Source organism: Salvelinus namaycush, chromosome 4 (assembly GCF_016432855.1).
Source record: "Salvelinus namaycush isolate Seneca chromosome 4, SaNama_1.0, whole genome shotgun sequence".
Lineage (NCBI taxonomy): Eukaryota > Metazoa > Chordata > Actinopteri > Salmoniformes > Salmonidae > Salvelinus > Salvelinus namaycush.
In genome coordinates, this window is record NC_052310.1 from 10,119,281 (window position 1) to 10,143,402 (window position 24,122).

General features: G+C 41.3%; 1 protein-coding gene across 1 annotated transcript in view; it reads left to right on the forward strand.

Moving 5' to 3' along the window:
* Window positions 1–24,122, forward strand: part of LOC120045354 (protocadherin-15-like) — a 224,467-nt gene that overhangs the window by 144,266 nt on the left and 56,079 nt on the right. Inside the window, 3 exon segments of the mRNA XM_038990233.1 lie at window positions 11,978–12,094; window positions 15,925–16,065; window positions 16,170–16,282. Coding sequence (XP_038846161.1) covers window positions 11,978–12,094; window positions 15,925–16,065; window positions 16,170–16,282 — 371 coding nt within the window.

The window sequence follows — 24,122 nt, forward strand, 5'->3', positions numbered from 1 at the left end:
GCCACTCAGCAAGGAAGAAGCCACTGCTCCAAAACCACCATAAAATAAACAGACTACGGTTTGCAACTACACATGGGGACAAAGATCGTACTTTTTGGAGAAATGTCCTCTCGTCTGATGAAACAAAAATAGAACTTTTTGGCCATAATGACCATCGTTATGTTTGGAGGGAAAAGGGGGAGGCTTGCAAGCCGAAGAACACCATCCCAACCGTGAAGCATGGGGGTTGCAGCATCATGTTGTGGGGGTGCTTTGCTGCAGGAGGGACTGGTGCACTTCACAAAATAGATGGCATCATGAGGCAGGAAAATTATGTGGAAATATTGAAGTAACATCTCAAGACATCAGTCAGGAAGTTAAAGCTTGGTTGCAAATGGGTCTTCCAAATGGACATTGACCCCAGGTATACTTCCAAAGTTGTGGCAAAATGGCTTAAGGACAACAAAGTCAAGGTATTGGAGTAGCCATCACAAAGCCCTGACCTCAATCCTATAGAACATTTGTGGGCAGAACTGAAAAAGCGTGTGCGAGCAAGGAGGCCTACAAACCTGACTCAGTTACACCACCACTGTCAGGAGGAATGGGCCAAAATTCACCAAATTTATGGTGGGAAGCCTGTGGAAGGCTACCCGAAACGTTTGACCCAAGTTAAACAATTTAAAGGCAATGCTACCAAATATTAATTGAGTGTATGTAAACTTCTGACCCACTGGGAATGTGATGAAAGAAATAAAAGCTGAAATAAATCATTCTCTCTACTATGATTATGACATTTCACATTCTTAAAATAAAGTGGTGATCCTAACTGACCTATGACAGGGAATTTTTACTAGAATTAAATGTCAGGAATTGTGAAAAACGGAGTTTAAATGTATTTGGCTAAGGTGTATGTAATCTTCCGACTTCAACTGCATATTGCTAACATATTCGCTTAGGATCTCCATAGGACCGAAAATGGATGAATGCAACAACCATCACTAACAAATAAAGTCATAGCTGCTAACTCTACAATTTACTCGAAAGGCAAGGCACTCTGGGAAATATTTGAATAGGGCTTTATACTTTACACAGCAGTGGTGGAAAAAGTACCCAATTGTCATTCTTGAGTAAACGTATAGACAACTTAATAGAACGTTACTGAAGTAAAAGTGAAAGTCACCCAGTAAAATAGTACTTGAGTAAAAGTCTAAAAGTATTTGGTTTTAAATATACTTAAGTATCAAAACTAAATGTAATTGCTCAAATATACTTAAGTATCAAAAGTAGAAGTAAAAGTATACATTTTCAAATTCCTTATATTAAGCAAAGCAGACAGCACAATTTTCTTGTTTAAAAAATGTATGGATAGCCAGGGGCACACTCCCACACTCAGACATTATTTACAAAAGATGCATGTGTGTTTAGTGAGTTCGCCAGACTATAGGCAGTAGGGATGACCAGGGATGTTCTCTTGATTAGTGTGTGAATTAGACCATTTTCCAGTTCTGCTAAGCATTCAAAAAGTACTTTTGAGTGTCAGGGTTAATGCATGGAGTAAAAAGTACCACAAAAAACTACTTAAGTAGTACTTTAAAGTATTTTTACTTAAGTATTTTACACAACTGCTAAGCAGTGTGTTAATATAACACTGTTCCGGTTTCTATATGAATCCACAGACTTCACCATGTTGATTTGCCGTGTGACTCTTTCTCTCTCTCTCGCTCTCTCTCTTTCCCCCATCTATCCCTCTGGTCTGAAACCACTAGCCACCCTCATCACCACGAAGCTAAAGAGAGATAAATGATCATCCAGCTACCTCTCATTTCTCCTGGCCTGACAAAAGACAAGCTGACAGATTGATACTGTAGTACAGTGCTGTGGTATTTTATGTCTTGATGGTCATTAGGTTTTTGAGGGCTCTATTTTGTCAGTGGCCATCTGATTTATTATGTTTCAGAAGATTAACCACCAGACACTTGCTGAATGGAGATTAGCCTGCCGTTGGCATCGGAATGACACTCAGTAGTACAGTAGAGCAGTAGTACAGTAGAACAGTATTATAGTAGTACAGTAGAACATTAGTACAGTAGAACAGTAGTACAGTAGAACAGTATTATAGTAGTACAGTAGAACAGTAGTACAGTAGAACATTAGTACAGTAGAACAGTAGTACAGTAGAACATTAGTACAGTAGAACAGTATTATAGTAGTACAGTAGAACAGTAGTACAGTAGAACAGTAGTACAGTAGAACATTAGTACAGTAGAACAGTATTATAGTAGTACAGTAGAACAGTAGTACAGTAGAACATTAGTACAGTAGAACAGTATTACAGTAGAACATTAGAACATTATTATAGTAGAACAGTAGAACAGTATTATAGTAGTACAGTAGAACAGTATTATAGTAGTACAGTAGACCAGTATTATGGTAGTACAGTAGACCAGTATTATGGTAGTACAGTAGACCAGTATTATGGTAGTACAGTAGAGCAGTAATACAGTAGTACAGTATAACAGTATTATAGTAGTACAGTAGAACAGTAAAACAGTATTATAGTATTACAGTAGAACAGTAAAACAGTATTATAGTATACAGTAGAACAGTATTATAGTATTACAGTAGAACAGTATTATAGTATTACAGTAGAACAGTATTATAGTATTACAGTAGAACAGTAGAATGGTAGAACAGTATTATAGTATTACAGTAGAACAGTATTATAGTATTACAGTAGAACAGTATTATAGTATTACAGTAGAACAGTATTATAGTATTACAGTAGAACAGTATTATAGTATTACAGTAGAACAGTATTATAGTAGTACAGTAGACCAGTATTATGGTAGTACAGTAGAACAGTATTATAGTAGTACAGTAGACCAGTATTATGGTAGTACAGTAGACCAGTATTATGGTAGTACAGTAGAACAGTAATACAGTATTATAGTAGTACAGTAGAACAGTATTATAGTATTACAGTAGAACAGTATTATAGTATTACAGTAGAACAGTAAAACAGTATTACAGTATTACAGTAGAACAGTAACACGGTATTATAGTATACAGTAGAACAGTATTATAGTATTACAGTAGAACAGTATTATAGTATTACAGTAGAACAGTATTATGGTAGTACAGTAGTACAGTAGTATAGTAGTACAGTAGAACAGTATTATAGTAGTACAGTAGAGCAGTAGAACAGTATTATAGTAGTACAGTAGAGCAGTAATACAGTAGTACAGTAGAACAGTATTCTAGTAGTACAGTAGAGCAGTAGAACAGTATTATAGTAGTACAGTAGAACATTAGTACAGTAGAACATTAGAACAGTATTATAGTAGAACAGTAGAACAGTATTATAGTAGTACAGTAGACCAGTATTGTGGTAGTACAGTAGACCAGTATTATGGTAGAACAGTAGTACAGTAGAACAGTATTATAGTAGTACAGTAGAACATTAGTACAGTAGAACAGTAGTACAGTAGAACAGTATTATAGTAGTACAGTAGAACAGTAGTACAGTAGAACATTAGTACAGTAGAACAGTAGTACAGTAGAACATTAGTACAGTAGAACAGTATTATAGTAGTACAGTAGAACAGTAGTACAGTAGAACAGTAGTACAGTAGAACATTAGTACAGTAGAACAGTATTATAGTAGTACAGTAGAACAGTAGTACAGTAGAACATTAGTACAGTAGAACAGTATTATAGTAGTACAGTAGAACAATAGTACAGTAGAACATTAGAACATTATTATAGTAGAACAGTAGAACAGTAGAACAGTATTATAGTAGTACAGTAGAACAGTATTATGGTAGTACAGTAGAACAGTATTATAGTAGTACAGTAGAACAGTATTATGGTAGTACAGTAGACCAGTATTATGGTAGTACAGTAGACCAGTATTATGGTAGTACAGTAGTACAGTAGTGTAGTAGTACAGTAGAACAGTATTATAGTAGTACAGTAGAGCAGTAGAACAGTATTATAGTAGTACAGTAGAGCAGTAATACAGTAGTACAGTAGAACAGTATTCTAGTAGTACAGTAGAGCAGTAGAACAGTATTATAGTAGTACAGTAGAACATTAGTACAGTAGAACATTAGAACAGTATTATAGTAGAACAGTAGAACAGTATTATAGTAGTACAGTAGACCAGTATTGTGGTAGTACAGTAGACCAGTATTATGGTAGTACAGTAGTACAGTAGAACAGTAGTATAGTAGTACAGTAGACCATTATTATGGTAGTACAGTAGTACAGTAGAACAGTATTATAGTAGTACAGTAGAACATTAGAGCAGCATTGTAGTAGAACAGTAAAACAGTAGTACAGTAGTACAGTTCCTCATCTCCCACCCCTTCTAATGTGACTAATGATGTCAGCATTGTCCTTGATTCTATAAGCAATATTGTGCTGCTATTTTTATTGACTTGGCCAAAGCTTTTGATACGGTAGACCATTCCATTATTGTGGGCCGGCTTAGGAGTATTGGTGTCACTGAGGGGTCTTTGGGCTGGTTTGCCAACTACCTCTCTCAAAGAGTGCAGTGTATAAAGTCAGAAAATCTGCTCTCAGCCACTGCCTGTCACCAAGGGAGTACCCCAAGGCTCGATGCTAGGTCCCACGCTCTTCTCAATTTATATCAACAACATAGCTCAGGCAGTAGGAATCTCTCATCTATTTATATGTAGATCATACAGTCTCAGCTGGCACCTCCCCAGATTTTGTGTTAAATGCTCTACAACAAAGCTTTCTTAGTGTCCAACAAGCTTTCTCTACCCTTAACCTTGTTCTGAACACCTCCCAAACAAAGGTCATGTGGTTTGGTAAGAATAATGCCCCTCTTCCCACAGGTGTGATTACTACCTCTGAGGGTTTAGAGCTTGAGGTAGTCACCTCATACAAGTACTTGGGAGTATGGCTAGACGGTGCACTGTCCTTCTCTCAGCACATATTAAAGATGCAGGCTAAAGTTAAATCTAGACTTGGTTTCCTCTATCGCAATCGCTCCTCTTTCACCCCAGCTGCCAAACTAACCCTGATTCAGATGACCTTCCTACCCATGCTAGAGTACGGAGACATAATTTATAGATCGGCAGGTAAGAGTGCTCTCGAGTGGCTAGATGTTCTTTACCATTCGGCCATCAGATTTGCCACCAATGCTCCTTATAGGACACATCACTGCACTCAATACTCCTCTGTAAACTGGTCATCTCTGTATACACGTCACAAGACCCACTGGTTGATGCTTATTTATAAAACCCTCTTAGGCCTCACTCCCCCCTATCTGAGATATCTACTGCAGCCCTCAACCTCCACATACAACACCCGTTCTCCCAGTCACATTCTGTTAAAGGTCCCCCAAAGCACACACATCCCTGGGTCGCTCCTCCTTTCAGTTTGCTGCAACTAGCGACTGGAACGAGCTGCAACAAACACTCAAACTGGACAGTTTTATCTGAATCTCTTCTTTCAAAGATTCAATCATGGACACTTACTGACAGTTGTGGCTGCTTTGTGTGATGTATTGTTGTCTCTACCTAATTGCCCTTTGTGCTGTTGTCTGTGCCCAATAATGTTTGTACCATGTTTTGTACTGCTACCATGTTGTGTTGCTACCATGTTGTTGTTATGTTGTGTTGCTACCATGCTGTGTTCTCATGTGTTTCTGCCTTGCTATGTTGTTGTTTTAGGTTTCTCTTTATGTAGTGTTGTCTCTCTTGTTGTGATATGTGTTTTGTCCTATATTTATCTTGTATTTATTTTTAATCCCAGGCCCCCATCCCTGCAGGAGGCCTTTTGGTAGGACGTCATTGTAAATGAGAATTTGTTCTTAACTGACTTGTAGAGTTAAATAAAATGAATAAATAAACAGTAGAACAGAATTATAGTTGAACAGTAGTACAATAGAACAGTATTATAGTAGCACAGTAGAACTGTAGAACAGTAGAGCTGTGGAACAGTACTACAGTAGTGTAGTAGTACAGTATTATAGTAGAACAGTAGAACAGTATTATAGTAGTACAGTAGAACAGTATTATAGTAGTACATTAGAACAGTATTACAGTAGAACAGTATTATAGTACTACAGTAGAACAGTGAACTGCAGAACAGTAGCACAGTGGAACAGTAGTACATCGGAACAGTACTACAGTAGTACAGTATTATAGTAGTACAGTAGTACAGTAGAGCAGTTTTGTAGTAGAACAATATTATAGTAGTACAGTAGAACAGTATTATAGTGGTACAGTAGAACAGTATCATAGTAGTACATTAGAACAGTAGAATAGTAGAACATTAGTACTGTAGTACATTATTATAATAGAACAGTAGTACACTATAACAGTATTACAGTAGAACAGTATTATAGTGGTACAGTAGAACAGTATCATAGAGGTACATTAGAACAGTAGAATAGTAGAACATTAGTACTGTAGTACATTATTATAATAGAACAGTAGTACAGTATAACAGTATTACAGTAGAACAGTATTATAGTAGAACAGTAGAACATTATTACAGTAGAACATTAGAACAGTATTATAGTAGGACTGTAGAACAGTATTATAGTAGTACAGTAAACCAGTGTTATTGTAGTACAGTAGTACAGTAGAACAGTATTGTAGTAGAACAGTAGAGAAGTATTATCGTAGTATAGCAGTACAGTAGAACAGTATTATAGTAGTACATTTGAACAGTAGTACAGTAGAACAGTACTACAGTAGTATAGTGGTACAGTATTATAGAAGTACAGTAGAACAGTATCGTAGTAGAACAGTAGAAAAGTAGTATGGTAGTACATTTGAACAGTAGAACAGTATTACAGTAGTACATTAGAACAATAGAACAGTATTATAGTAGTACAGTAGGACAGTATTATAGTAGTACATTAGAACAGTTGAATAGTAGTACATTAGAAGAGTAGAACAGTTGTATAGTAGTACAGTAGTATAGTAGTACAGTAGGACAGTATTATAGTAGTACATTAGAACAGTTGAATAGTAGTACATTAGAAGAGTAGAACAGTTTTACAGTAGAACCGTATTATAGTAGAACAGTATTATAGTAGTACAATATTACAGTAGAAGAGTATTATGGTAGTACAGTAGAACAATAGTATAGTAGAACAGTAGTACAATATTATAGTAGTACAGTAGAACATCATTTTATTAGAAGAGTAGGACATTATTACAGTAGTTCAGTAGAATATTAGAACAGTATTATAGTTGTACAGTAGCATTCTCACTGCCTCACTCCCTCATTCCTAACTCCTCACTCCCTCACTCGTCACGAATAGGATGACCTGTGTGTTTTACCAGCCAAACAACATGGGAAAAGGAATGAAAAGTACAAATGAGATGTATCCATCCTCCTTCCTGTATCTAAAGGGCAGGGAAACAGATAGTGTACCTTTCCGTCTGGCGATGCTAATCGATGATTATTTGCTGTTGAGACAGAACGGTGCGGTGTAGGATGGTAATGTAATGTGATGCCTGGTCCGTGGAGACTAGAGGGAGAGCGGAGTGATTAAGCTGTGAGATCGCTTCTATGGGTTGTATAGACTTGATGAGGAAACCATCGATAGAAACACAATAACACAGTTGAGATTCTTTGCCGCAGCATTTTCCACTCTGCCAGAGCAAAACTCACTCAGAGAACCGCTAGGTTTTATTAACAAGCCGAGGTACTGTACCAAGGATGTTTTTTGTATACATTCTGTGAGCACGAGGAAGCCAGGGAAGCATGTGTAATTTGGATACCTGAATTAGCCTGGCCTCATCTTGGACTTTGTGAGACGACATACTCTATTGAATGCTTTAGAATGTATCTCCGTCTTAATGATGAATAGTTGAGCAGCCACTGGACAGATTCTAGATGTTTTCTGTTCTGACCCAAGCTATCCAAGTAGCGGCACTCATTATTGGGCCTCTTCAGTCGTCAGACACAGTGTCTTTGGAAAATAAGACTTCTTTAGGAAAATAGAGTACTGATGTCCTCTACCAGTGACTATGGGTTTGGCATAGCTCCATATAAAGCTGTTGCTTTTGTGGTTCACACACATGGTCTAATGATCTCTCCCAAGCCTGAAGTTAAAACAGTCCCTCCGCTGCACGCCCCGCTGTGTCAGCCATAATGAAGTCTCATGATCTGCTATTGAGTGTGCAGCGCATTCAGAAAGTATTCACACCCCTTTACTTTTTCCACATTTTGTTGCGTTACAGCCTGAATTTAAAATTGATTAAATTGAGATTTTGTGTCACTAATCTACACGCAATACCCCATAATGTCAACGTGGAATTTTGTTTGTTGAACATTTTAGAAATTAATAAACATTTTAAAGCTGAAATGTCTTGAGTCAATAAGTATTCAACCCCTTTGTTATGGCAAGCCTAAATAAGTTCAGGAGTAAAAATGTGCTTAACAAATCGCATAAGTTGCTTGGACTCATTCTGTGTTCAATAAAAACACAATTTTTGAATGACTACACCATCTCTGTACCCCACACATACATCTGTAAGGTCACTCAATCAAGTAGTGAATTTGAAGCACAGACTTAACCACAAAGACCAGGGAGGTTTTTCAATGCCTCGCAAACAAGGGCACCGATTGGTAGATGTGTAAAAATTTAAAAAAGTAGACCATGACTATCCCTTTGAGCATGGAGAAGTTATTAATTATACTTTGGAAGGTGTATTAATACACCCAGTCACTACAAAGATACAGGCTTCCTTCCTAACTCAGTTGCTGGAGAGGAGGGAAACTGCTTAGGGATTTCACCATCAGGCCAATGGGGATTTTAAAACAGTTACAGAGTTTATTGGTTGTGATATGAGAAAACTTAGGATGGATCAACAACATTGTAGTTACTCCACAATACTAACCTAAATGACAGAGTGAAAAGAAGGAAGGCTGTACAGAATACAAATATTACAAAACATGCATCCTGTTTGCAACAAATGCACTTAAGTAAGAGTGCCAAAAATGAACATTTTGTCCTGAATACAAAGTGTAATGTTTGGGGAAAATCCAACACAACACATCACATCACGCATGGTGGTGGCTGCATCATGTTATGGGTATGCTTGTCATCGGCAAGGACTAGGGAGCTTATTAGGATAAAAATAAACAGAATACAGCAATAAGCACAAGCAAAATCCTAGAAGAAAACCTGGTTCAGTCTGCTTTCCAACAGACACTGGGAGACAAATTCACCTTTCAGCAGGACAATAACCTAAAACACAAGGCCAAATCTACACTGGCAAGACCAAATCTACACTGAAATTGCTTACCAAGACGACAATGAATGTTCCTGAGTGGCCTAGTTACAGTTTTGACTTTAATCTGCTTGAAAATGGCTCTCTAGCAATGATCAACAATTAACTTGACAGAGCTTGAAACATGTTTTTTAATAATAATGGGCAAATATTCTACAATCCAGGTGTGCAAAGCTCTTAGAGACTCATCGCCTCCAAAGGTGTTTCTACAAAGTATTGACTCAGGGGTGTTGATAATTACGTAAATTAGATATTTCTGTATGACATTTTGGTTTAGTGCTCTGCCTAAGTGCTAATGGGAGACTCTCTAGGCCAGGCTGACAGTTGTAAAGGCCGCCGAACGATGAGCAGGGGGAAATTGTTTGCCATGTCCAGCAGCAGTGACAGGGATGGTGCTAGCTACTTCACTAATTCACAAAAATATTGAAATCAATCCAACACTTTGAAGATACAGCATGTGAATGGAGGGTATCTGTTTACAAACTCCTGCCTACACAGACATGCTTCTCATGCTGAGCATCTAACTGTGAGGGCTATCTTTCTTATTGTAGTAGTTCTCATTCTGACAACTGGAAGCATCCACATGTGAGGGGTATCTTTATTATTATTATTATAGCATAGTAGTAGTAGTAGTAGCAGCAGCAGTAGTAGCAGCAGCAGTAGCAGTAGTAGTAGTAGTAGTAGGAGCGGTATGAGCAGTAGTACTAGTAGCAGTAGTAGTAGCAGCAGTATGAGTAGTAGTAGTAGTAGTAGCATCAGTATGAGTAGTAGTAGTAGTAGTAGTAGTAGCAATAGTAGTAGCAGCAGTAGTAGTAGTAGTAATGGTAGCATGGCCTATCTCAAGTCCATCACACTATTAAATAGCGGTTACTCAACCCTGCACCTTAGAGGCTGCCGCCCTATGTTTAGAGACCTGGAACACTGTTCAGCGGTTACTCAACCCTGCACCTTAGAGGCTGCTGCCCTATGTTCAGAGACCTGGAACACCATTCACTTTAATAATGTTTACATTCTGTTTTACTCATTTTAAATGTATATACTGTATTCTACTGTATCTTAGTCAATGCCACTCTGACATGGCTCGTCCCAATATTTATATATTTCTTAATTCCATTCTTTTACTTTTAGATTTGTGTGTATTGTTAGATACTACTGCACTCTTGGAGCTAGGAACACAAGCATTTCGCTACATTCGCAATAACATCTGGTATATATGTGTGTGACCAGTAAATTTGATTTTAGCAGTAGTAGTACTAGTAGCAGTAGTAGTAGTAGTAGTAGCAGTAGTAGTTGCAGTACTAGTAGTGGTAGTAGTAGCAGTATTAGCAGTAGTAGCAGTAGTAGCAGTAGCAGTTGTATCAGTGTTAGTAATAGTAGTAATATCAATGATAGTAATAGTAGCAGTAGTAGCAGCAGTATTAGTAGTTTGTAGTAGCTGTAGTAGCAATAGTAGTAGTAGCAGCAGTTGTAGTAGTAATAGCAGTAGCAGTAATAGCAGTAGTAGTAGGAATAGTATTAGTAGCATTAGCAGTAGTAGTAGTAGCAATAGAAAGTAGTAGTATTAGTAGCAGTAATAGTAGTATCAGTATTAGTAGCATTATCAGTAGTAGTAGTAGAAGCAATAGTAGCATTAGTAACAGTATTTGGAGTAGTATCAGTATTAGTAGCATTAGTAGTATTAGCAATAGGAGTAGTAGTCGTAGTAGTAGCAGTAGTTTTTAGTAGTAGCAGCAGCAGTAGCAGTAGTTTGTAGTAATAGCAGTAGCAGTAGTTTTTAGTAGTAGCAGTAGTGGTAGCAGTAGTAGCAGCAGTAGCAGTAGTTTGTAGTAGCAGTAGTATAAGTTGTATCGGTATTAGTAGCATTAGCAGTAGTATTAATTGGGGTAGCAGCAGCAGTATTAGTAGTTGTAGTAGTTGTAGCAGCAGCAGTAGTAGTAGTAGAAGCAGTAGTTTGTAGTAGTAGTTGTAGTGGTAGTAGTAGTAGCAGTAGATTTTAGTAGCAGTAGTAGAAGTTGTGTCAGTATTAGTAGCAGTAGTAGTAGTTGTAGTAGCAGCAGTAGCAGTAGTGTGTAGTAGTAGTTTGTAGTGGTAGTAGCAGTGGCAGTAGTTTTTAGTAGCAGTAGTAGAAGTTGTGTCAGTATTAGTAGCATTAGCAGTAGTAGTAGCAGTAGTTGTAGTAGTGGTAGTAGCAGTAGTCATAGCAGTAGCAGTAGTAGTAGCAGTAGTAGCAGTAATATTAGTGTTAGTAGCATTAGTAGTAGTAGCAATAGTAGTAGTAGTAGCAGTAGCAGTTGTAGTATCAGTATTAGTAGCATTAGCGGCGGTAGTAGTAGTAGTATCAGTAGTAGCAGTATTACTAGTAGTAGTAGGAGTTGTATCAGTATTAGTAGCATTAGCAGTGGTAGTAGTAGTAGCAGTAGTTGTTAGTATTAGTTGTAGTTTGTAGCAGTAGCATTAGTTTGTAGTAGTAGCAGTAGTTTTTAGTAGTAGTAGTAGCAGTAGTTTGAAGTAGTATTAGCAGCAGTAGTAGCAGAAATAGCAGTAGTTTGTAGTAGTAGTAGTAGTAGTATTAGCAGTAGTAGTAGCAGCAGTAGCAGAAATAGCAGTAGTTTGTAGTAGTCGTTGCAGTAGTAGGTTTTTACAGTCAAAAGAGCTGTTGATTCAGACACTTATCTCACTAATTACATGGTTGTGTTTCTCTCTTTCTTCTCCAGGATATGAATGACTACTCTCCAGTGTTCAGCCAGGTGGTGTACAGGGGCATGGTAGCTCCCAACGCAGTCAAGGGGACCGTGGTCGCCACGGTACAGGCAGAGGACCTAGACCCTCCTGTGAGTAGACAACAATGTGACGGCTCTGTGCTCTGTGCTTGACTGTAACTTTACAACATGGCTGCCAGGTTTCTGCTCCCATGGCGATGCCGGTGAGACAGTGATTGACTCAGCTCTGTCCAAGCCAGCGATTTAGAGGAGAAAAGGTTACTGTGCTTGTTCATTGTAGTTGTGTTTGCATGACGTGTTTTTATTTAATAAGCATGGTGCACAGAGGATGGTGTCCCATTGTTGGAATGCTTATTGATTTAGATACACTACATGCCCAAAAGTATGTGGACACCCCTTGAAATGAGTCGATTTAGCTATTTCAGCCACACCTGTTGCTGACAGGTTTATAAAATCTAGCACACAGCCATGGAATCTCTATAGACCAACATTGGCAGTAGAATGGCCCGTACTGAAGAGCTCAGTGGCTTTCAACGTGGCACTGTCATAGGATGCTACCTTTCGAAAAAGTCAATCATCAAATTTCTGCCCTGCTAGATCTGCCCCGGTCAACTGTAAGTTCTGCTATTGTGAAGTGGAAATGTCTAGGAGCAACAACGGCTCAGCCGCGAAGTGGTAGGCCACACAAGCTCACAGAATGGGACCGTCGAGTGCTGAATCGCATAGCGCGTAAAAACTGTCTGTCCTGGTTTGCAACACTCACTACCGAGTTCCAAACTGCCTCTGGAAGCAACGTCAGCACAATAACTGTTTGTCGGGAGCTTCATGAAATGGGTTTCCATGGCTGAGCAGCCGCACACAAGCCTAAGATAACCATGCGCAATCCCAAGCGTCAGCTGGAGTGGTGTAAAGCTGGACTGCTGAATCAGGCTTCAACACCTGGCAGTCCAACAGACAAATCTGGGTTTGGCAGATGCCAGGAGAACGCTACCTGCCTGAATGCATAGTACCAACTGTAACGTTTGGTGAAACAGGATCAGGCTAGGCCCCTTAGTTCCTGTGCAGGGAAATCTTAACGCTACAGCATACAATGACATTCTAGACAATTCTGCACTTCCAACTTTGTGGCAACAGTTTGGGGAAGGCCTTTCCTGTTCCAGTATGACAATGCCCCCGTGCACAAAGCGAGGTCCATACAGAAATGGTTTGTCGAGATCGATGTGGAAGAACTTGACTGGCCTACACAGAGCCCTGACCTCAACCCCATCGAACACCTTTGGGATGAATTGGAACGCCTACTGCGATCCAGGCCTAATTACCCAACATCATCAGTGCCTGACCTCACTAATGTTCTTGTGGCTGAATGGAAGCAAGTCCCCCTATCAGAAATGTTCCAACATCTAGTGGATTGCCTTCCCAGAAGAGTGGAGGCTGTTATAGCAGCGAAGGGGGGGACCAACTCCATGTTAATGCCCATGATTTTGGAATGAGATGTTCGATGAGCAGGTGTCCACATACTTCTGTCCAGATCGTGTGCGTCGGTCGGAGCTGGAGATTTTGCATTGTGTTTTGGTTATGTTATGCTATTATTTCTGTGGGAGGAAAAGTCTCATCATTTTGGGCTTTCATTTATTTATAATGTTTTGTGTTGGTGGATTTGTTTATTCATACATGAGTTATAGATGGTTATTCATGACAGAGGTTGATGTCACTACATGTTCTTACATCTTATAGCCATGGGTGGACCTGCAGGCAGAAAGCAATCTGCCTTCTGCATGTCGTATAGGAGAATATTCCACATGCTTACTGTGTCGTGGGATTTCATTGGCCTGTGGCCTGAAAAAATAATACCAGTGTTACCAAGCCGACGTCTCAAGGCGTGGAGAATTATCCGTGCCTCGGCAACAAGCTCCTGAATATACAATGGTATTAAACGCTTGATTTCACAAATTCACCCGTCACATTGGTAGATGACTTACGATCTCTCAGAACAAATAATGCACAGAGCAAATGTTATTCATGAATGATAACAGTCAGTTGATATGCGGTGGAAATAGTCTAAGGCATTTCTCAAACACATAGATAATATTCCATATGTAGCTAGTGCATAGTGGTACAGTAGGACAGAGCTTACTGTATAGAGGCAGTTTCCTCTTTAACTTACCTGTCCTGTTATAGGTCAAGTTATTCTAAAGAATTGTGTTATTGGTCACAGCAGTCGGTAGTAGAGGAGGGAAGAAAACAGGACAGAAAAACAAAAGTTGAGCAGAGGAAAGGAAGAGTAGAGAGCCCCATCGGAGGTCCAGGCTTGCCCCGCTGGAGACCACCTCTGCCTGGCAGGCTTGGCAGGCTGAGCCCCTGTGATATCTCTCAGCATGGGTGGGAGGCCCTGGCTGGGCTGGGACTGGTGCTGCCAGCGCCCCACTCCGCATCACTTCTCTCTCTCAGTAGTATGTAAAGCAGTTCTGAGATGACAGGAAAGGCAGGTTCTCAAGCTGAGCTGCGAGATGAATCACTGAAAGAGACGGGGAGGGAGATGGAGACGCCACAGAGCCTTCCTGGCACCTAGCCTGACTAGAGCCTCAAAGCAGGCTAGCCCCCCAGTCTCACACACAGGTCACTCCTGGTCATGAATTCAGGCGAGGAGACGGAGCAGAGAAACTCCCTCCCTCTTGTTTTCACTCTCTATTTCGGCTACTTCCCTTCCTCCCCCCTCTCCATCCTCTCTCGCTCTTTCTCTACCTCTCTCTGTCTCTCTCGCTCTCTTTCTTTCTTTCTCTCCATCCAAGTTTGTTGACAGATAAGAGGGTGGAAGTCTGAGAATGCTGGTCCACAATGCAGATTGTATGTCACGGTGTCACTGTTCCCTCCACTGTCCTCAGCATGTCAGGGACAATGGTCTGCCTTTAAAATGAGCTTTTCTAGTATAATCTATCCTATGTCCAAGTTGGTCCTCAAAGAGATATTACTTTCTGAAACTCAAGTCAAAGCTGGATGAGACTCAAGTCAAGTCTCTTTGGTTCTGTTCTGTTGTTTTATCGAACATCTCACAAGGGAATTCAGTGCGCTGTGCAAGCTGTGCTATGTCTTCTCCCGACTGTTCAGTATTCATGCAGGGAGGGAAGGTTTGGTGTCACAATAGAGAAGATCAGTTGTTAATGAGAGGAAGGTAATCACACTCTGTTGGGCTTCTGATATCAGGAGTTCAATTACTCCTCTCATTTCTCATCTTGTCTAATAATGTTTTATATGTGATACGCAATTAACACGATCCTATGAACAAGCTACACAATCAGCATTCATTATACTGGTATTATTGAATACCCCACACCAGAGAGAACCCCTCCCCCTTTAATCAATCTGATAAGCAGAGTAGTTGCTTTGTCACTAAATGTTATGATCACACACTGTGAAAGTTGAGGAAGCTAAAGAAAAATCTATTGTTGAAAGTGTAGCTTTCTCTCTATTCAAACAAAGGAAGACACTGCAAGCCTGCTTATGACTGGCTATTGACTGGGGAAGACTAATCTCCTTGGTCTTTGCTGCCAGCTAAGCTACTGGGCACAAGCAGTGTCTTAGCATCTCAAGAAGCTATTTGATCATGGAAAAGCAACACACACACATATACACAGAGAGAGACACAGAGAGAGACACAGAGAGAGAGAGAGAGAGAGAGAGAGAGAGAGCTGTGCTCCAATTAGCACCCTTTTACCTATATAGTGCACTACCTTTGAGTGATTTATTGAGCAGATTTCACACTAAGCCCCCGTTCATCAGGTTCCATTTCCCACTCACTTCACCGCCCGAAATGATCTAGACACCCAACCGAGTCGTCGCCTCCCTGCCTTAGAGCTTTGGGTAGATAGTCCTTATGCATTTGGTTGTGATCTTCCTGTCATTGCAGATAAATGAACAGGAGGTGTGTGTTTTCCTGTTCACAGGGCACCCCTGCCAGCCGCGTGCGTTACAGACTGGACCTGAATGAGGACCCTTACAGTGGCAGCATCTTTGACGTGGATGAAGTCACAGGCAGCGTAATCACACGAGTCAACCTCAATGAAGAGCCCAATCTAGTGTTTAGTGTGAGTACATACCCATTTACAATTACTGATTTGAGGGGGCTTTTGAGTGACACCCCATGTTCCACTTCATCGATTCAACAAATTGATTTTATTTCCATCTTCAGCTGGTTATTGTTGCCTATGACGACGGGGAGCCAATGAAAGTCAACAAGACCCTGGTGGTTATCACTGTCCTGCAACCCTCCATCATACCAGTTTTCACCCAGGAGGAATACAGGTACTCTACATGGACAGGACTGTCATGTAGACTATTATTTGATCAAAGTGGAGCCGCGGAAACTAGTAGACATGTCAAATGATGTAGCCTATGACAGTGCTCTGTGCTTTTATGAGGTCATAGGTCAGAGCACAGGCTTTCCTCTTATGAGGTCATATAGTCAGAGCACAGGTTTTCCTCTTATGAGGTCATATAGTCAGAGCACAGGTTTTCCTCTTTTATGAGGTCATATGGTCAGAGCACAGGATTCCTCTTTTATGAGGTCATATAGTCAGAGCACAGGTTTTCCTCTTTTATGAGGTCATATGGTCAGAGCACAGGTTTTCCTCTTTTATGAGGTCATATGGTCAGAGCACAGGATTTCCTCTTTTATGAGGTCATATGGTCAGAGCACAGGATTTCCTCTTTTATGAGGTCATATGGTCAGAGCACAGGCTTTCCTCTTTTATGAGGTCATATGGTCAGAGCACAGGCTTTCCTCTTTTATGAGGTCATATGGTCAGAGCACAGGCTTTCCTCTTTTATGAGGTCATTTGGTCAGAGCACAGGATTTCCTCTTTTATGAGGTCATTTGGTCAGAGCACAGGCTTTCCTCTTTTATGAGGTCATATGGTCAGAGCACAGGCTTTCCTCTTTTATGAGGTCATATGGTCAGAGCACAGGCTTTCCTCTTTTATGAGGTCATATGGTCAGAGCACAGGATTTCCTCTTTTATGAGGTCATATGGTCAGAGCACAGGATTTCCTCTTCTCCGCTTAGAGACTGTATAGATCTCCATATTTTTTAGTTACAATGTACAGTCAATTTGAAAAAAATACTGAAAAAACATTGTTTTAAATACTCTTCGTTAATGTCTCTTTGTGGAGATGTTAAGGTATTTAAGAGAACGCTAAACTGTTGATGTATTTTCTGAAGGGGTTAGAGGCGATATGGAAACTGTCAGTTAAGCTTTCATTGCTAGTGTTTAATGAATATTCATAATAGCTTACAGCTAGGGTGTGTAGCGCTGCGAATGTACTGTACCACTACACACGTTTCTTTTCTCAAAGGGTAAAGTGCACTTGCTCTGCATGAATTATAGCACTTTTATTGAATTAAGTATTGTACATATATGACATAAGGGGCTAATTAATTCAGCTCCCCTGGCATTGACTGGAGATGGATCAGCATGCTGGAGCTCTGGCTTACTAAATTGCTATTATTGATTTCCATAAAGAAAAGAATTAAGATAGTGAGTGCATGCATGCTAAAAACAAGTGGTTCTATATAGTGCCAAATGAGGGTTATTTTGGCTTGTAACCACAGTGGGCCCCTTTTTGGTGCTATATGGAACCTAGCCCACTTTGAGGTTTTATGAATAACCATGCTCATAAGGTTCTAAATGGTTCTATAACAGTGGTCACCAACCAGTCGATTTCTGTAGGAAAGCCAATGATAAAGGTTTGTGTGTGTTGCACTGTTGGTGGTAGGTGCAGTTGATTCAGAAGCCCTGCGTACCCGGCAAAGTGTTCCCATTTTTAAAATTTTATATATTCATCCATTTTTTCCTCCCCAATTTCGTGGTATCCAATTGGTAGTAGTTTCAATCTTGTCTCATCGCTGCAACTCCCGTACGGACTCGGGAGAGGCGAAGGTCGAGAGCCATGCGTCCTCCGAAACACAACCCAACCAAACCGCACTGCTTCTTGACACAATGCCCATCCAACCTGGAAGCCAGTCGCACCAATGTGTCAGAGGAACCACCGTACACCTGGTGACCATGTCAGCGTGCACTGCGCCTGGCCCGCCACAGGAGTCGCTAGTGCGCGATGAGACAAGGATATCCCTGCTGGCCAAACCCTCCCTACCCCGGACGGCGCTGGGCCAATTGTGCGCCGCCCCATGGGCCTCCCGGTCGCGGCCGGCAGCGACAGAGCCTGGACTCGAACCCAGAATCTCTAGTGGCACAGCTAGCACTGCGATGCAGTGCCTTAGACCACTGCGCCACTCGGAAGGCAAGTGTTCCCATTTTTAACCATTTAATTTGTCTGAAAAGACAAACTCCGCCAGAGATCTGTGGCTAAATCGAGTGTGGCTACTGCGCTGGCCAATCGGATAGCTTAAATTACCATGCCTCCAGAGCATCCACGACCCCGGCTACAGCCGATAATACTATTCTACGTAAGATTTAATAACTTTTAAAACCATGACCACAAAGAGACTGTCAAAGAATACAGCAAAGAGCTGCTGTTTTTATGAGTGAGTTTAAGTTTTATTCAGCACTTTCAACACTGTTTTTATTCAACACTATTACAAAACATAAAACTAGCTTCTCCCTACTTCCACTCGTGCTGCAGCTGCAATGAATGAGTAGACAAGTGTATCGATAGCCCTGCATTTGTATTATTGTTAGTGTCCTGTCCATTTTAATATCGAGGAATATTTCACATTCTCTGATCATAGGAACAACATGAATTTGTGGAAGAGGCCGGTGCGGTGCGACTCGAGTTTCGCCATCAGGTAGAGACAGTGTCCCCTCAGTCTCATGGGAGGAAAGGAAGGAGAGAGCAGGGACCGTGAGGCAGACCCTCTGCTGCTCCCTCCCTCCGCTGAGACTAAGGCCGTGCTCAAAACATCTGGGAACTCGGAAATCTCAGACTTCCGACTTCAGTGCGTTCAAGACAACTGGGAACTCGAAATAAACGAGATCCGACTGGGAAAAATTGCTTTGAACAGTCATCAAACTCAGAATTCCAAATCGGTCATCCGACTCGGAAACTCTGGCATCTTTCTAGAGCTCCGACTTTCCGACCTGAAGATCACAGACGTCATGATTTCCCAGTTGTCTTCAAAGCACAATGACCATAAATAAAAAAGCTAATTATTTGCAATTCCTTTCAATTTATGCTCAGCTGTGCCTTGCAAGTGCTACACCAACTGATCTATTTTGTTATTTAAGCTCAAGATTTTAAATATAATATGTTCTGAGAAGAACAATATTGGCAGGCCAGGCATATAGCCAATATGCTGTGTTAATGTATTAGGCCTACTGCACAAACCTCATCCATACAGAACTGTTTTTATTAGGTTAATGTTAAGTCATGTTAAAAAATACATCTGAGCGGTAGATCTCAGATTGCTTTTTGAATGTGAAAGGGATCTTGACTTTGGTGACCGCTGTTCTATAAAGAACCATTAAAAAAAGGTTACATGTGGCAACAAAAAATAATTCCGCTACGGTCACAACCCTTTCAGGGGCTATATAGAACCTTTATAGAGAATGGTTCTGTAAAGAACCTTTCTCAATCTCAAAGGTTCTTTGTGGACCCATACAGGTTTTTATTTTAGTTTAATAGCGTTATTATATTATTACAATTCCATAGGTTTTATTAGCAAGTTGAATCAGTTGTGTTAGCTCTGGAATGGTTGGGGTCCCTGAGTAGAGAACTACTGATTTAGGTAACTGGTCTCAATTGATAAAAGGCCATACATGAGTCTTCCACGAGACACCATCATTGGTCATATTCATATATAATATGTAATGACATAACACAACACACTAGATAAACTGGAATGCAACTCTCACCCACAGTTGCACAAAAAGAGCTGTGAGCAAACCACACCCCAAAATATTCTAATGAGCCACCTCCCCTACATTTTAATTATCACTAAAAGAGAACCATCACCCTTCCCAAAGAACCTTGAGGAACCCTCATTTTTGTGTGTGTGCGATATCTACCGAATATCAAGTGTATTTGAGACCCATGAAGTCCATGTAAAGTTCTCAACATCTCGACATGCTTTATATACAGTATGTTGTGTGCACACTCCCAACCCATGTAGGTCTCTTAACTTGGTCCAGTTCCCTGTTGCCAGGGGAGTAGAGCTGTGTTGTAATCTGGTAGGGGGGATGTGTGTGTAAACCAGCTCTTTAACAAGCCAACCTTATCTGTTGATTGATCAATGCTACAGAGCCAGAAACATGGCCAATGAAAAGCCTTGGATGGGGGATTAAATGGATGCCATGTCCTACACAGCGGTAGAAGGTCGCCGGTGATATAGGTTCTTTGGCAGGCGGGGGAATAACGGTGGCTCTTGGTAACAGGCCACCTAGCAGGCAGCACTGCCTGGGTCAGATGTTAATTAGAGCCTGTGGAGACATTAGCCAGGTGTTTGGTCCCCCTCCACAGCCAGGTCTCCACAATCTGCTCCCCTAGTCTCTTTCTCTCCATCCATCCCTACATCCCTCCCTCCTTCTACTCCCCTATATAAATCCATTATTGCATGGAACTCCCTTCCATCTCATATTACTCAAATGAACAGCAAAGCTGGTTTCAAAAAACAGAGAAAGCAACACCTCACGGCACAACGCCTCTCCCCTATTTCACCTAGATAGTTTGTGTGTATGCATTGTGTGTATGTATTGATAAACTCAACAAAAAAAGAAACATCCTCTCACTGTCAACTGCGTTTATTTTCAGCAAACTTAACATGTTTAAATATTTGTATGACCATAACAAGATTCAACAACTGAGACATAAACTGAACAAGTTCCACAGACATGTGACTAAAATAAATGGAATAATGTTCCCCTGAACAAAGGGGGGGTCAAAATCAAAAGTAACAGTCAGTATCTGGTGTGGCCACCAGCTGCATTAAGTACTGCAGTGCATCTCCTCCTCATGGACTGCGCCAGATTTGCCAGTTCTTGCTGTGAGATGTTACCCCACTCTTCCACCAAGGCACCTGCAAATTCCCGGACATTTCTGGGGGGAATGGCCCTAGCCCTCACCCTCCGTTCCAACAGGTCACAGACGTGCTCAATGGGATTGAGATCCGGGCTCTTCGCTGGCCATGGCAGAACACTGACATTCCTGTCTTGCAGGAAATCACGCACAGAACAAGCAGTATGGCTGGTGGCATTGTCATGCTGAGGGGTCATGTCAGGATGAGCATGAAGGGTACCACATGAGGGAGGAGGATGTCTTCCCTATAACGCACAGCGTTGAGATAGCCTGCAATGACAACAAGCTCAGTCCGATGATGCTGTGACACACCGCCCCAGACCATTACGGACCCTCCACCTCCAAATCGATCCCGCTCCAGAGTTTGGGCCTCGGTGTAACGCTCATTCCTTCGACGATAAACGCGAATCCGACCATCACCCGTGGTGAGACAAAACCGCGACTCGTCAGTGAAGAGCACTTTTTGCCAGTCCTGTCTGGTCCAGCGACGGTGGGTTTGTGCCTATTGGCGACGTTGTTGCCGGTGATGTCTGGTGAGGACCTGCCTTACAACAGGCCTACAAGCCCGCAGTCCAGCCTCTCTCAGCCTATTACGGACAGTCTGAGCACTGATGGAGGGATTGTGCGTTCCTTGTGTAACTTGGGCAGTTGTTGTTGCCATCCTGTACCTGTCCCGCAGGTGTGATGTTCGGATGTACCAATCCTGTGCAGGTGTTGTTACACGTGGTCTGCCACTGCGAGGATGATCAGCTGTCCGTCCTGTCTCCCTGTAGCGCTGTCTTAGGCGTTTCACAGTACGGACATTGCAATTTATTGCCCTGGCCACATGTGCAGTCCTCGTGCCTCCTTGCAGCATGCCTAAGGCACGTTCACACAGATGAGCAGGGACACTGGGCATCTTTCTTTTGGTGTTTTTCAGAGTCAATAGAAAGACCTCTTTAGTGTCCTAAGTTTTCATAACTGTGACCTTAATTGCCTACCGTCTGTAAGCTGTTAGTGTCTTATAAACTGTTCCACAGGTGCATGTTCATGAAATATTTATGGATCATTGAACAAGCATGGGAAACAGTGTTTAAACCCTTAATAATGACGATCTGTGAAGTTATTTGGATTTTTACGAATTATCTTTGAAAGACAGGGTCCTGAAAAGGGGACGTTTCTTTTTTTGCTGAGTTTATGTAGACTATGTGGGCTGTTTTTTAAAATTGATGTAGTTCTGTTCTTGTCTAGTCATGTTCTGTATTATGTTATGTTTCATGTTTTGTGTGGAACCCAGGAAGAGTAGCTGCTGCTTTCACAACAGCTAATGGGGATCTTAATAAAACGCCACATACTAGTCAACTTACAGTCCACAGAATAATGCCTCCCCCTCCCTACGTCCCTCCCTACTCCGTCTGTGGGCCTCTCAGGAACCAATGACCCATTTAACTCAGTATCAGTGGACTCAGGTCCCTGTGCTATGCCAATCAATCAGTGTACATCAATAATTCACTGTTCTGTTACACTGTCCATTTCAACCAATCTATGTGTTGCAGACATTTTTATGTAATATTCAGCATTTTATCAACTGTTCAGTTTAGAACGTGGCATATAATGTAGCCTAATGTATAATGGCGTTACAATCTAAGTGTGGAATCCTTGAGCTGGGGTGAAAGGTTATTGGATCACCTGATTGGATGATAGAAACGTTTGTCTTGTATCTGAAGCTCCGTCTTTGAACTTCTAAGACAAGAACGTGGAATCTGTGGAGATTTTAATAAGTGTATGAGGTGGGTTGATTGTTAACATCAATGACCATGAATGTGCATAGGGCTGACGAAGAGCTTGATATTATAGAGGATATTTATTTAGTGTGCTTAAAGTGACGTGAGGTTGGCTGGCTGGCAGGAGGGCTGTCTGGCAAGTCACACCAGTGGACTCCCCCTCCGAGTGGAACTAACTGGGAAGATGCCCACCAAAACCTGCCGCCTGTGCGCTTTCCTTCCACGCCGCTTATCTCATAAAAACACTTAATGAAGCCGCAGTGATTTTCACTAAATCAACCACCAGCGTAACCACATCTGAGTTTGTCATTTTGACGATCACAGCAACCACTGTCTCGTTTTCTGCTTACCTCCGTGGATGTGTGAATTAGCTTTTTTTGATCTGCCCCTCCTGAGTAAGACTAGTGCATGAAAAATAATGAGGAAAACGCAGCATCCAAGGCAAGATGGGCTTTTACACCGTGTCTGTGAAGTAAGCAGCCCTGTGCCCTGCAAGTAATTGAAAGCGGAAAAACCCTGCATTCGATTGTTTATTCATTATTACACAGTACACACACACAAGGCTATTGCATAGAAACAACATTTCAGCCATTTGATTACTTTTACACCGTATACCTTTGAGGATAAATGCCTGTTGAATAAGAGAAGTCTAACAATCGAAATGAGAACAAGAACAGCTGCAGATTTGCATGCCAGTACCTGTCAATCATGATCATCAGATTACCTGTAGAGGTAGACGATTAAAATATCCTAATAGGATGAATTAACGAACGTGGACGTTGTGCCACAGCCTGCCTGCTAAGCAGTGGTCAGGCTATATAAAGGCAATCGCCGTGCTCTGTCCCTGGCATACCGGTTAGTGGAGCAGGGTGGGGAAAAGGAAGGGAGTGTAACTAGTTACTAGATGTGCTGCGATAGTCATGACATGAGTCACAGTTAAATAGTGGGGAAGCTCCATCTTCTCCATGACCCTCATTGGGTTGGAGCAGAGAGCAAGGGGGGAGACAGAGTGCTGCCTGCCTAGCTGTGTGTGTCCCAGGCAGGCATGGATGGAAGGATGGGTTTTACCGGCCTAACCCCCTGGGGCGCATCACAGCCGTGTGATTAGTCTCTCTGTGGAAAAATAATGGGCAAGGCCAGATTAATGAGCCCACCACACACACACATAGAACACACACACACATGGAACACACACACACTATGTCCTATTGTTTTTACAGTAATTGCTGACAGCACAGAAGCCATTGTAATAAAATCACAGCAATTGCTAACAGTGAATAGTAATTATATGTTACAGCATACCAATGAATATTTGTAATTCACTAGCACTTCTAGAGGCTTATACAAAGGCTT